This window comes from Hylobates moloch, unplaced genomic scaffold (assembly GCF_009828535.3).
Source record: "Hylobates moloch isolate HMO894 unplaced genomic scaffold, HMol_V3 SCAFFOLD_12, whole genome shotgun sequence".
NCBI lineage: Eukaryota > Metazoa > Chordata > Mammalia > Primates > Hylobatidae > Hylobates > Hylobates moloch.
In genome coordinates, this window is record NW_026652287.1 from 93,507,563 (window position 1) to 93,520,812 (window position 13,250).

Genomic DNA, 13,250 nt, shown 5'->3' on the forward strand with positions numbered 1-13,250 from the left:
GGCCCTGAGGCAGGATTGTTGTGTTTGGGAAATAAGGAAGCCAGAAGGCTAGAGCACCATGGCGGAGGAGAAAAGAGATAAAGAAATTTATTCTGCATGAGTAAAATAGTGTCCTTCCCAGCACCAAAGTCTTATTGATTGATGATCCTCTGACTATACAAACCGATTCCAATAAAGAGAGTCCCAGCCAGGTGCAGTGGCTCACGCTTGTAATCCTAACACTTTGGGAAGCCGAGGTGGGAGGATCACTTGAGCCTGGGAGTTTGAGACCAACCTGAGCAATAAAAGGAGACTCTGTCTCTACAAAAGTACAAAAATTAGCCAGGTGTTGTGGTGCACACCTGTGGTCCCAGCAACTAGGGAGGCTGAAGTGGGAAAACTGCTTGAGCCCAGGAGTTTGAGTTTGCAATGAGCCAAGATTGTGCCACTGCACCCCAGCCTGGGTGACAGAGACAGTGTCTCAAAACAAAAACAAACAAACAAAAAAGAGTCCCATACAATGCTGAAGGCAGACTTTTATTTCTCAGGAGTATCTTAATAAAGACCTTCCACTCCCTTAGAACAAGTGTTCTCACCTGAGGTCAACAGACCCATGTGGATTTAGAGTGAGGTGTCAGGTTGTCAATCAAGCCCCCAAATCTGTGCATCTAGAACATTTTTCTGCAGAGAAAGTCTTAGATGTAGCCTGCCAATAAATGCCTGCAGAGCCAGGTGGGAATATAGAAGAATGAAATACATCAGGTGTGAGAACCCAGTCTCTTAAACACAGAGGAATATATTTTCTTCCACAGAGAAATATGCCTTCTCCCTTTTGTTCTGACATATTCAGTCTTCTGGGTCTTTTATTTTGTCACTTCTGGTAGAGACTTGGATCCAGATAAATATCTCTCCACCATAAGAAACACAGTAATGCAAGACTGATGACAAAAGGCAAGCAATGCTCAGTGTTGGGGAGACCTTGGGGCTGGTGAGGATTGGGCAAATGGGAGGGCACATGCCTTCTAAGGCAGGCAATCACTCCTCTGCTTCAGTTGATCACTGCCTTGAGGAAATGGGACCCAGTATTGACAGACCTTATGGCTGGTTAAGAGAAAGCAGAAATCTGGTTCTCTTTGGAGATGAAATCTCAATTTTGTTCACATTTTCTTTAGAGAATCCTGGCAGGCCAACCAGAACACTCTGAGTGAGTCAAATATGGTCCCCATAGGCAGGTGGTTTGTGACCTCTGGTTTCTAGATTCTACCAGAATTTCGGATTGATTTGTGTCTTAAATAAGATTGTTGACCGCTGTCCTAGAACATGTCTCCCCTCCATTCTGTGGGCAGAAAGACAGAGGGCATGGACATTTACCATGTTCTTGGGTCCCAGAAGTCTAGGAGAAAGCCATCTGCCTCACTGCTCCCTGCCCCATCCTGGGCCCAGAGCACTAATGCCAGTGGCATGTGCTCTGCTCCTCTCCCTCTTCCTTTGTCTACCAGTGAGTGTCCTCCATTATGCGGATGGAGCAAGCAGTATATTGTAAAAGGGACTTAGTGCTGAGAAGCACCAGAGGAAAAGTAGGAGATGCTCATTAAAGTGGAAGGCAGCTCTCTTCTTCCCCTTCTCAATTCTGCATTCTGCTCTCTCCCCTAAATGCCCCCCACCCAACCCCCAAACTCTTGAGAATGCCAAAATCCAACCAGGTCAGGAAAAAATAAACTCAGTGGCTCCTGTATTGAGAAGCCCAAGTGTGGTGCGGCTTCCGGCATGTGGGATTCAAGCACTCAGGAATTTCTCCCTCTCACCCACCCTCAGCTCTGCTCTCTTCTCTGTTGCCTTTGTTCTTTGACAGGCTCCCTCCAAGTGGTGGAAAATTTGACTTGTATGGTCATTATCACTCATCATTTCAGAAGGGGAGAGCCTGCTTCTCTTGTAGCATTTCCATCAAATCCTGAAAATAAAAATAATCTGGTTGGTTCTACTGGACTTGTGATACTGGACAAACCTCTATGTCCAAGAGCTAGAGTCATTCCCATTGGCTCACCTGGGTCACACACTCTTCGTTGAGTGCATCCCAGGATCACAGGGAGTCCTGAGGGTGCTGTGTGTGGTAGTGGTGGTAGGGAGATGGCAAATTCTAAAAGGAAGAGATGGTAGATACTTAAAGCCTACCTTCTGCCCACAGGTGTGTCAGACACAATCTCCAAAGGCCATCCTATTGTTACCCTATCCCCCAAACACACACTGAAAAACCCTCCTGGCAATTTGGCTCAGTGTGGAGCATCTGTCAATTCCAGTACTAGAACGTCTGCATTGCAAAACCAGAAATGTCCAGTTCTGGTTGGCACACAGAAGAGATTTTCAAGCCTTGGCAACTCCTCAGTGCAGGCAGTGGAGGAAATGCTCCAGCTTTGTGAAAATCTTCTCCCTTCCCTCCTCATGGAGGATAACCGTTCATCACTGCAGCCATGAACCTGCCACACTGAATAGATATGGTCTGAAAATCTAGGGACAAATGGAATCACTTTGGAAACCTGTAAATTTTAAAGCCGAAAGGGCACTCCAGGGAACCAACTACATGACATTCTCTGGAAGCCACAGGATGGGAGGTTTGGTGGGGGTGGAGGTGACCATTGAATTTTACATAGGCAAATGTAAGACAATCTTATCCATAGAGAGAAAAATCCAAACTCACCGAGAGTAAAAGGATGATAGTTGAAATAACAGCTAATTGTTATTAAGTATTTGCTAAGTTCCAAAGCACTTTTCATAAATTAGCTCGATTAATTCTCACAGAAGCCCTGTAAGGTAGGGGCCATGATCATCTCCAGAAGAGGCTAAATAAATTGCCAAAGATCACACATGTAGCAAGTGGTGGCAGAGTGAGGATTCATACCTGGACAGCTTAACTTTAAAGCCATGGTGATAATGCATTCATTCATTCATCCATCCATTCATTCAATGATTATATAGGATGCCTACTACATGCTAAGAACTATATTCAGGGTGCTGAACTACAGCTGTGAACAATGCAAGTACAAATACGTGAAGCAGAGTTGGGGAGAAAGTAAGTTGGAGAAATAAGACATAAACCAGGTTAGATGGTGATCACGATGAAGGAAAAAACTAGAGCAGGGAGGAGACAGAAATGTGCGGGGGGAGGGTCAATTCTGAGTGAGCCAACAGGCAAGGTCTCACTAAGAAGGTGGCATTAAATAAAGATTTGAGGAAGTGAGGGAGTAAACCTTGCAGCTATCTAAAAGAAGAGCATGACAGGTAGAGGAGACAGCAAATACAAAGACCCTGAAGCAGGGGCAAGGCTAATGAGTTCTAGAATTAGCAAGGAGTCCAATGTAACTTGAACAGAGTGATCAAAGAACAGAGCAGGAGGAAATGAGGTCAGAGAGGTAAACAGGCTGGAGTGCAGTGGCACCATCTCGGCTCACTGCAACCTCCACCTCCCGGGTTCAAGCGATTCTCCTGCCTCAGTCTCCCTAGTAGCTGGGATTACAGGCATGCCCCACCACACCCGGCTAATTTTTGTATTTTTAGTAGAGACGGGGTTTCACCATGTTGGCCAGGCTGGTCTCGAACTCCTGACCTCAAGTGATCCACCCGCCTCGGCCTCCCAAAGTGCTGGGATTACAGGCGTGAGCCACCGCGCCCGGCCAGGATTCTTTTAATCAAGTGTGATGCAGCCATCGGGGTTAGAGCATTCTAGGAAGAGGGAACAGCATGCACCAAGGCAACAGGAAAGCACATAAAAAAGGAGTTGCTGGAAGATTCATTTCAACCCACTATCAAGTAGATATTAAACTTACTTTATAAAAATGTTAGGGCCAGGAGGGGTGGCTGGCGCCTGTAAACCCGGCACTTTGAGAGGCCGAGGCGGGAGGATCGGTTGAACCCAGGAGTTCGAGACCAGCCTGACCAACAGGGTGAACCCCGTCTCTACTAAAAATACAAAAACTAGCCGGGCGTGGTGGTGGGCGCCTGTAATCCCAGCTTCTCGGGAGGCTGAGGCAGGAGAATTGCTTGAACCTGGGAGGCAGAGGTTGCAGTGAGCTGAGATCGCGCCCCTGCACTCTAGCCTGGGCGACAGAGAGAGACTTGGTCACGTCCCCTCCCCCGCCAATTTTAGGAATAAATACCTTTTTATTTAAGCTAAAGTGTGGGTACACCCTTCCTCTAGGATTCTCCATCAAGGAAGAAGAAACCATATTAGGATGGTTCTTAAAAGGCTTGGGGCCTCAGACTGTACACAGGCTTCACATGGAATCTGATTTGTTCCTTTATCCCAGTCCCTCACCCAGAACCCGAATCTAGCCCTTCATGTTATAAAAAGGGCCAGAGGTCCAAAGAGGGTAAGTGCCTTGTGCAAAATTATTCAACTACTTTGTAGAGGATTTTAACTAGGGTTCAGTTAGCTCCGCCCACACTATAAAAGGCTCTTTCTAAAAAATGAAACATGATTAAGGGCACACGGCTCCAGCGTTAACAAAGCTCTTTGTTAGCTGGGAAATGCCGCCCTCCCCGACTCATCTGCTTATCATCTGCGTAGAATTATGTACTCAAAAGCAGGAAAATTATTGAGAAAACCATTGGTCCCCGGCTGCAGACCCCAAGGTTGGGAGCTGGTTCACGTTTCCTCCAAGAACCGGCAGGGGGGGCACCAGGCAAGGTTTGCAAGATGCGCCTCCCTCCCACCCCTCCCCCTTCCTCGCCCAACTTCCCATAGCCACGGCCTCAACTAAAAGTGGCCATTGACCTTTCAAGCTTTTGAGCAGTGATGCAATAGAATAGTATTTCAAAGAAAAATGCTTATCGAAATTTTGGATCCGGTTTTCCCGTGATTGTTAAGGGCTTCTTTTAAAAAGTAGGTCACATTTCCAGTAGGTCATATTTCGGGGGCGGGTGCGCAGACAAGGACACGAGTTTCCACTAAGGTCAGGGGGCCTCCAACGGGGTTGGAGGTGAGAATCCCAGGTAGGGTAGAGGTGCGGGGATCCTTCCGAATCCCGGCCCTGGGGCGTCAGCCCTGCAGGGAATGGTAGAGACACTCTCTGGACTGCGGGAACCGAGGCCAGTCACCCAGCCCCTTCCGGGCGCGCAGGTAAGGGCGCCCCCTTAGCAGCCGGCGCAGGTGAGCCGGGCGGGCCGCCGGGTCTACCGGAGACGTAGGAGCAGAGGGGAAGAGGAAGGGAGGAGCCGGGTAGGTGCGGGTGACAAGGAGCCGGAGCGCCAGGGGGAGGGGACTAAGGACGGCTGGCGCGGCTTAAGGAGGCGCTGCTCTCCCGCTCGCTGCCTTCCAGGACCTGATCAAGGGGACCGCCTCTGGTCCCTGGCCGTGGGCACCGGGCCGAGCACGGCGTCCCCACGCCATCAATGTGTCTTAGAGCCGGGGAGGCTGGTTTCCGAGGACCCACAGTCGCTCCTGCACGCCCACCCCCCGCAAATGGGCGGCCAGGAGGGTCGCGTCGAGGGGGCGCCGCCGGGATGTTTAGAGGAACCCACCCCCGTGGCAGGCCAAGGGCCAAGGATCGCTATCCTTTCCTGAACCCGGGCGCTCAGCTGGCCCGGGTACGGGGCGGGCTCCGGCCGCCGAAACGGGCTTGGCTGTGGCCGGTGGCCGGGGACATCTCTAGCTTGCGCCCGAGCACCCCGGGGTGTGGGGTCAGAGGCAGACCGACCTCGGGCGTGCATACCGCCCGCCCTACACCCGAGCGCTCTCGCCCGGTCTTCCCTGAAGCCTGTGTATTGCGACCGAGCCTCTTTAAAGCGGTAGCGGGGCCCGCGGTCACGTGAGGCCGATTCCTGGAAAGTTCCTGGAAAGCGGCCTCCGCAGCAGCCGGGCGGGGCGCGAGCGGAGCGCTGACTGGGGAGGGAGGCGGGGAGCAAGGGAGGCGCGTCGGGCTGGGAAGTCGCGCGCACTCGCTGCTCCTGGGACCGACGTTTAACTCTTGCCAAGTCTCGTCGCAGCCGCCGCGGCTGGCGGGCCTTGGGCTTTCCCTGAAGCATGAGCCCTCTCGCCCGCAGCCACCCTCACCGCGTGGCCCGCGGACAGTGCGCGCCGGGATCTCGGGCGCACAGCCTCAGGATCCCCCGTGCCCGCAGCTCGGGCGCCCGCGGCAGGTACCGGTAGCGGGGGAAGCCCGAAGGCTCCGCCCCGAGGAGAGTTGCCGGGGAGGGCGGCGAGGCGCGGCCGCGTGCGCCGAGGAGCGGCGGACGGCCTGGGCTTCCGCAGCTCGGAGCGTCGGGGAAGAGAGAGTCCGAGCCGCGGCTCTGCCCCCGCGGCCTGGCGTTGCTGCCTGCTTTCTCCGGCCCCTTCTCGGCGTCTGGAAGTGTCTGGAGTTTCTTTTTTTTATTTCCCCTAAACTGCCATTCAAATTAATAATCCTTCTAATAACCTGATCTCCCGCTCCTCCCCACCGGCCTGCCTCCCGCCCTCGCTCCTTCCTCCCTCCCTCCCTCTCCTTCCCACCTCCAGGGTCGCAGCCGGAGGGAAACCTGGCAGCAGTCCGAGGGTGGGGGTGTCCCAGCCCGTAGGGGGCGTCGCCGCGCGGTGGGGGATGGGGTCGAGGCAATGATCCTCGAGGCTTTTGTGTGCTCTCTGCGCACGGAACTCCGGCCGCCGCCTCCGAGCGCGGGGCTGGTTGCATCCCCGGGCATCTCGTTCCCAAATTAAACGTTAACGGGGGAAACAAGGGCAGACGCCCCTCCTCTCCCGGGCCCCTCCCGCCTCCCCTTTCCCCCCCACCCCTCCGCCCCATGTCCGCTGAGGAGGCTGCCTGGTGCGGAGGCGGCGGCCGCGGCCGCGGCCGAGGTCGAGGTAAGAGCGCGGCGTTGGTGGTTTGCACTTTCGGCAGCGCTCGCTACCGCCCGCTCGGCCCTGGCCTCGGCTCGGAGCCCCGCGAGGGCTGTGCGCTCGGGCCGATTCCTCGACAGCGCCCGCGGCGGCGAGAGCCACCGCAGCCATCCTGGTCCGGGAGCGACCGCCGCGGCGCCCCCAACCCCGCCAGAGCGGGCACCAGGAAGCAGGGGGAGGGGAGCGAGGAGCCTCCCGGGCGGAGATGCGGCAGCTCCCGCACCTCCGCACCCCGGGTTGGTGCCTCCGGGCCCCGCAGCGCTTTAGGGCGGAGAACCAAGTTTGTGTGGGTGCTTCTTCCTGGGGGCCCTCGGGCTGCGCCAGGTGTGAGACCGGAATGCCAATTTGGGGAATCTCTCCTGTTCTTTCCTTTTTAATTTTTTCCACTTGTCCTTGACAAGGGCCTATTCCCACTGGATCTGCAGGTGACTATTTGCTCTTCCTAGGTCGCCAGTCTGATTTCAGCTAGTGGCCCTGGGCGGGAAGACACCCTGTTCACCCTCATCCTGACCTCCGCCCCCCACCTCTTCAGCCAACTTTGTGTCTTGGATCTCTGCTCTTTGTCCTTTCTCTCGAGCTGGGCCAGGGCGCTAACTGGAAGCTTGGGGTTAAATGGTGCAGGAACGTAGAGGCGGAGGAGTCCCTGGGATTTTCCACGTCTATTTCCCCACCCCCACCCCAGCCGCAGGGGTCCAGTTTGGCCTGACCCAACCTCCCGCTTTCTCTTTGTAGGCGATCAGTGGGTGACCGCGGCTGCGAGGGACTTTGTCATCCGTCCTCCAGGATCTGGGGAGAAAGAGCCCCATCCCTTCCCTCTCTGCCACCATTTCGGACACCCCGCAGGGACTCGTTTTGGGATTCGCACTGACTTCAAGGAAGGACGCGAACCCTTCTCTGACCCCAGCTCGGGCGGCCACCTGTCTTTGCCGCGGTGACCCTTCTCTCATGACCCTGCGGTGCCTCGAGCCCTCCGGGAATGGCGGGGAAGGGACGCGGAGCCAGTGGGGGACCGCGGGGTCGGCGGAGGAGCCATCCCCGGAGGCGGCGCGTCTGGCGAAGGCCCTGCGGGAGCTCGGTCAGACAGGTAGGGAGCCGACCGGCCGCGACGCGTGCGGGAAGGGGCGCCTCCCCAAAGACGCAGCTAGGAAGCGGGGTCGAGGTGGGAAGCAAAGAATAAGATGGAAATACGTCCCTTGCTTCCAAGGGACCGCGGAGAGCACGCTCGCAGGGTCCTGGGTCCTTGGGAATGCGTAAGGAAAGTGGTTCTCCAGGGATTCAGGCCTGGCGGAGCGCAGAGCGCAGGAAGGGCTTCTTGGAAATAGCTTCTTAGCACGCTGGAAGCTTTACTGTTTTCCGCAGCTGCTCAGGGTTAGGCGCCCGGGCTCGAACCCCGGCCGGGGAAAGCGTCGGGCGCCTCCCTTTGCGCGGGGTGCAATCAGCAAGTGGGTGCCTCGGGCCCCGCAGGCCCAGCAGCATCTGGCTCCCGGGCGGAGCTGCGGCTGCAGCCCAGGATCTTGGCGGCCAAGTTCAGGGACTGACACTGCCGCGAGGGTGGCTGCCCGGGCGTCGAGAGTAGGCTGCGAAGCCCCCGCCGAGCGCGGCTTCCGTGGTCGGCGCGCCCAGGGGACTGCCGCTTTCAAGAACAGTCAGGCAATTTGCGCGGCACGTTATCTCTAGGCATCTGAAAAAAGAAAAAAAGTAAAGTATCTGACAAATCATTCTGGCTTTCCAAATCCGTATCCTAAAAGCTTACAGTTGTGGCACAGCTGAAATTTTGATGGCAATAGGGGGAGGGAGAGGGAAAAGTTCTCTCGCTTGCGATTCCGGTCTTTAAGTGTGGGCCACGGGCTTTCCCTCCCGGGAAGGCACCGGCAGATTGCAAGTATCCTGGTAATTGTGGGGGTGGGGGGAGCACAAATGTTAAGACTTCTTAAACATGGACGGTCTTTGAGCCTCCTTAGAAAGCAGGGTGGGCCGGGGAGATGGTGCAGGCAGATGAAATCGAGAATGCAGGGGAGAGACCGGTGGTTGTGATTGGATTTGGATTAGGGCAAAGTTCAAAAGAGTTTAGGGAAGATTGTAAACTTGAAGCAGTAATTATCACTTGGGACTTCCCATTTCTTAGTGACTGGTAAGGTAGTCATAAAGCAGTGAACAGAAGCTATTGTACTAGAGCTGTGCTTTTACAACAAGTACATAGCAGTGTTTTCTACATAGAAGGCTGTTCATAGCAGGCTTTGCACATTCTTTTTTTTTTTTTCGGTTGGGGGGACACCAACTATCCAAAAAAGTTGCTTCTGTTTTTACTGTAGTTCAATTACAGAAGTCGGGTTTTCCACTTTTTAAAGGGCTTAGCTTTTATTTCTAACTTCTGATTTTTTTCTAATTTACCTAAATCTTTATTTTACTTAATGTTAAAAGTGTCATGCTTCATCAGCCAGTGTGTCATGCTGCAAATGTTCTTTTGGTTCATTAGAAGAAAATCTTAAGAGCTTCAGAAAGTTAATTTTTTAAAAAAGAAAGAAAGAAAACTGGCTCGCCGTTTGTGTTCATAAAATTGACCCAAATTTTTATTAAATTCCTACTGAAAGTATTTGTGGTGGCCCCTGGTAAACTTTCATTCACACACCACCTTTTTTTTTTCTTTTTTAGAGCTAAAAAAATTATTGCCAATTACTTGCTCTGTTCTAAAAATTCTTATAATAACTGTTTTACCCTCTTTTCTTTTTCTTTTTGAACGAAAACCCCAGGATGGTACTGGGGAAGTATGACTGTTAATGAAGCCAAAGAGAAATTAAAAGAGGCACCAGAAGGAACTTTCTTGATTAGAGATAGCTCGCATTCAGACTACCTACTAACAATATCTGTTAAAACATCAGCTGGACCAACTAATCTTCGAATCGAATACCAAGACGGAAAATTCAGATTGGACTCTATCATATGTGTCAAATCCAAGCTTAAACAATTTGACAGTGTGGTTCATCTGATCGACTACTATGTTCAGATGTGCAAGGATAAGCGGACAGGTCCAGAAGCCCCCCGGAACGGCACCGTTCACCTTTATCTGACCAAACCGCTCTACACGTCAGCACCATCTCTGCAGCATCTCTGTAGGCTCACCATTAACAAATGTACCGGTGCCATCTGGGGACTGCCTTTACCAACAAGACTAAAAGATTACTTGGAAGAATATAAATTCCAGGTATAAATGTTTCTCTTTTTTTAAACATGTCTCACATAGAGTATCTCCGAATGCAGCTATGTAAAAGAGAACCAAAACTTGAGTGCTCTGAATAACTATATGGAATGCTTTCTAAGAACAGCTGAAGCTAATCTAATTTAAATGCTTGAAGAGGTAGCTAGGTGTTTAAAGTTCCTCCAGATACTTTTACCTGAGTGATGCTTCCCTTCCTAAGGCTGACCAAGACCAGTTGATCCTTTTAGATTAAAAATAAAATGTCTCATGTAAAGGCTGAAGGCGCGTTTTATCAGAATGCCTTGCCTTCTTAGGTTCCTTTCCATTATAATTGTCAAAGGTCCAGGCTCCAGCAGGTGAGAAAGAACTCCTCATAGGAATACTGAAGAAGTGGGAGGAGCCAAGCTGACACAGGCCTCACTGCAATTTGATATGCCTGCTGATCAGAGTCTTTTGGGCATTTTATGTTTTGCATTCTGATGTACCTAGGAGTTTTGTTAAACAGATTATGTATGTGAGTATTTATCGCATTTTATGCAATTAACCAAATCAACCAAAAAAAGTGACCATAAAGTCCTGTATTTGTCTTTTTACTACATGTATGAACTCTCATGTGAATGAGTACTGTAGTAATCCATTTTAAGGGAGCCTTATTTCAGAAATATTTCAAACTGGTGCAAATGGAAAAGACTTTCTCTTTTCCTTTAAGGCTAAAGACAAGAATGTCATGCTATACAGGTGCAACTCAATCCCTGTTAATAAAAACCAATGTAGGTATAGGCATTTTACCCTTTGAAATAGCTGTGTCCCAACCTGTTGCCATTGATTTTTTGGAAATGGCTTTAGAAATATCCAAGTTGTCCTTGAATTGTCTAACCATGGACATAAACAGTTGTCTCCCTTCTACTGTGTAGAATACTTTGACTTAATTTTCTTCCAGATACAGGGGGATACCTGCCTGTTTTTCAAAGTGTTTATTTACTGCTGTTACTATTTGATTAGAATGTATTAAATAAAAAAAACCTGATTTCTACAAGTTGCACTTATTGAGTTCTAGAGAACGTACACTTTCATGGTAATAGAGAATTGCCATAAAAACTTATGTCAAGTGAAATAAGCCAATTATTCAAGAGGTAGAACATTACTTGCCCTTCTGTAAAGTTATGGGCTGTACCTGCCCCCTTTGCAATTTAGAAAGCATGGTTTAGAAACTACAGGAATTGCCAAGTGGCCGGGTCTTTTACAATTTGAATAGGCATAACACTGATGTCCTCTGTGTTTCCAAAAACATGGTTTAGAAACTACAACCATTATGACATGGCCAGTCTTTTACAAGTTGAGTAGGCATAATACTAAAGAAAAATACAAAGTTTTATGGCCACTTATTTTTTGCTATGTTAATTTGCATAACTGTTATAAATGTACCATCTTTTCTAGAGTTCAGACATTATTCATTTTATGACTTTAAGATTTTCCTGCATAGCTACAATACTATGGTGTGTCACCACAAAGGTGGACCCTGTGTGAATGAGAAAATTCAGTTATAAATTATAATAAAACCTGCTTACTGCATATCTTACCTTATTTTCATGAAGAAGTTGAAAAATGGTTTTGTGCCCGGCAGGAAACATACTATGTATATCCAAACAGCAGAGCCAAACACAAAAGATTGCTAGGTGTGCCTTAGGAAGAGTTTATTTGTGGCCTAAAACTTCAAGAAAAGCTAGACATTTGGGGTCGGATCTATGATGGGGCCATAACCGTTTGATTAGGATGCTCAGAATCTGTGCTTCATTCACCCTTTTTCTCCCACTGACAACATCTGTTTAGTGTTGAGTGTTTGATTTTTCTGGCAAAACTTCTATGTGATCAGTGCCAAGGGGCTTTGTGGAATTTCTTTTGCATTGCTATTGTCACTGTTTTGAACACTCTATTTCTCAGTTACTGGGAGTGGGGAGACAGTTGTGGGGCATGAGTACCTGTGAAACTGGAGAGAGTTCTGAGTTACTGCTCGCAAGTGACTAATTGTGAGAAGGCTGGAGGACCAGCACAAACATCTCTGGAGTGTGCCACAAAACCTATTGCCTTATATTTCAGTCTTCCATATTGCAAGTAAGTCGATAAACATCAGCAGGCAATTAGTTTTGGTTTGGTTTTGTTTATTTACGATGACTGACATCATTTATTTATTGAGTTTATTGTGAACCAGGTTCTTACTCAGCACTTGTATTATCTCATTTAATTTTCCCAAGAACGAAATGAGCAAAGTACAATGATGATAGGAGGTTCCCCTCCTGATTTGTGAGTCAAGAGGCATTCCAGGAATATCCTAGCTCTTTTTTTTTTTTTTTTCTGGGAGAGGAATTGGGAAGAGCAAATTGCTGCTGAGAATTTCTACATTGATCCAGACAAACAAGTTAGAGCAGGCTGAAAAAGAACCTGTGGTGTTTTTACTGCTGCTTCAACCAGATCAACTGGAAAAGTATAGATACCTTAATTAGCACTGTGCTCTGTGGAATTCTAGTCAGCCTGGCCCAGTGGTTTTTTTCCCCTGAACACGCCTGAAAGGGAAGCTCATAATGACTGCTTTGCAGGTGGGCGGGGAGGGGGCTTCCTATTTTATTTAGTGGCTGATCAATGCCAGTTACCAATTATTGGTAGCCCCATTTATACATGGTGGAACAAAAAGTACACTTGTCTAAATTATCCTCACCAAAGCCTGGAAAAATATCCAGTGTTTTCTCCCAATGTAGGGCAATTTGGGGCATTTGTGAGGATATTTATTATTGTTGTTGTTGAAGAATATGGTATACAAGACTTATATATCCCCAAACTCTGAAAATATTTTGACCTCGGTTTCTGTTCTGGGCAGAGATGAGGCAGTGCCGTTTTTCATGACCATTACAGTGAGCAGCGGTGATTGCTTTTTAGGGACTTGGAGATTTTTTTGGCACTTTGGATAGTGGAGAAAGAGGCAGTTCAGCTTATGAGATGAGAGGTCTTTTTTGGTGTGTCAGTAAGAAAGTCTTGACTTCATAATAATTATGTAATCCAAATAGGTAACAGAATGGGACAGTTGTTTGGGAGTGTTTATTTTCTTGGGAAGGATTTTCTCTGCTTTTAGAAAATTGTACCCTGTTAGGAGGGTAGGAGACAGAGACGTCATCTTCGTCAAATAATCCAAAGGATGGAATGTCCTGAGACCAGGCT

At 49.6% G+C, this 13,250-nt stretch overlaps 1 protein-coding gene and 1 long non-coding RNA gene across 3 annotated transcripts; one reads left to right on the plus strand and one right to left on the minus strand.

The window, feature by feature from the left end:
- Window positions 1–602: 602 nt before the first annotated feature.
- LOC131380891 (uncharacterized) lies at window positions 603–6,637 on the minus strand. The gene is made up of 4 exons (XR_009209167.1): window positions 6,461–6,637; window positions 2,024–2,116; window positions 1,789–1,930; window positions 603–699 (listed from the first exon to the last, which is right to left on the minus strand). It is a non-coding gene; the product is annotated as an uncharacterized LOC131380891 (long non-coding RNA).
- SOCS2 (suppressor of cytokine signaling 2) lies at window positions 5,906–11,682 on the plus strand. Of its 2 annotated transcripts, XM_032170908.2 has the most exons (3): window positions 5,906–6,111; window positions 7,577–7,928; window positions 9,595–11,682. In XM_032170908.2, the coding sequence occupies exons 2-3, from the start codon at window positions 7,790–7,792 to the stop codon at window positions 10,050–10,052; spliced, it is 597 nt and encodes a 198-aa protein (XP_032026799.1). In that variant the 5' UTR covers window positions 5,906–6,111; window positions 7,577–7,789; the 3' UTR covers window positions 10,053–11,682. The 2 variants fall into 2 exon arrangements, with proteins under 2 accessions (XP_032026799.1, XP_058282037.1); XM_058426054.1 differs by lacking the exon at window positions 5,906–6,111 and having other exon boundaries at window positions 6,880–7,928.
- The last annotated feature ends 1,568 nt before the right edge of the window (window positions 11,683–13,250 follow it).

Excerpts from the sequence above, each read along its gene's own strand:
- SOCS2 (XM_032170908.2), top strand. The coding sequence starts at position 7,790 with ATGACCCTGCGGTGCCTCGAGCCCTCCGGGAATGGCGGGGAAGGGACG. Across the intron at positions 7,929-9,594 it reads GCGGGAGCTCGGTCAGACAG|GATGGTACTGGGGAAGTATG; the intron begins GTAGGGAGCCGA and ends CGAAAACCCCAG.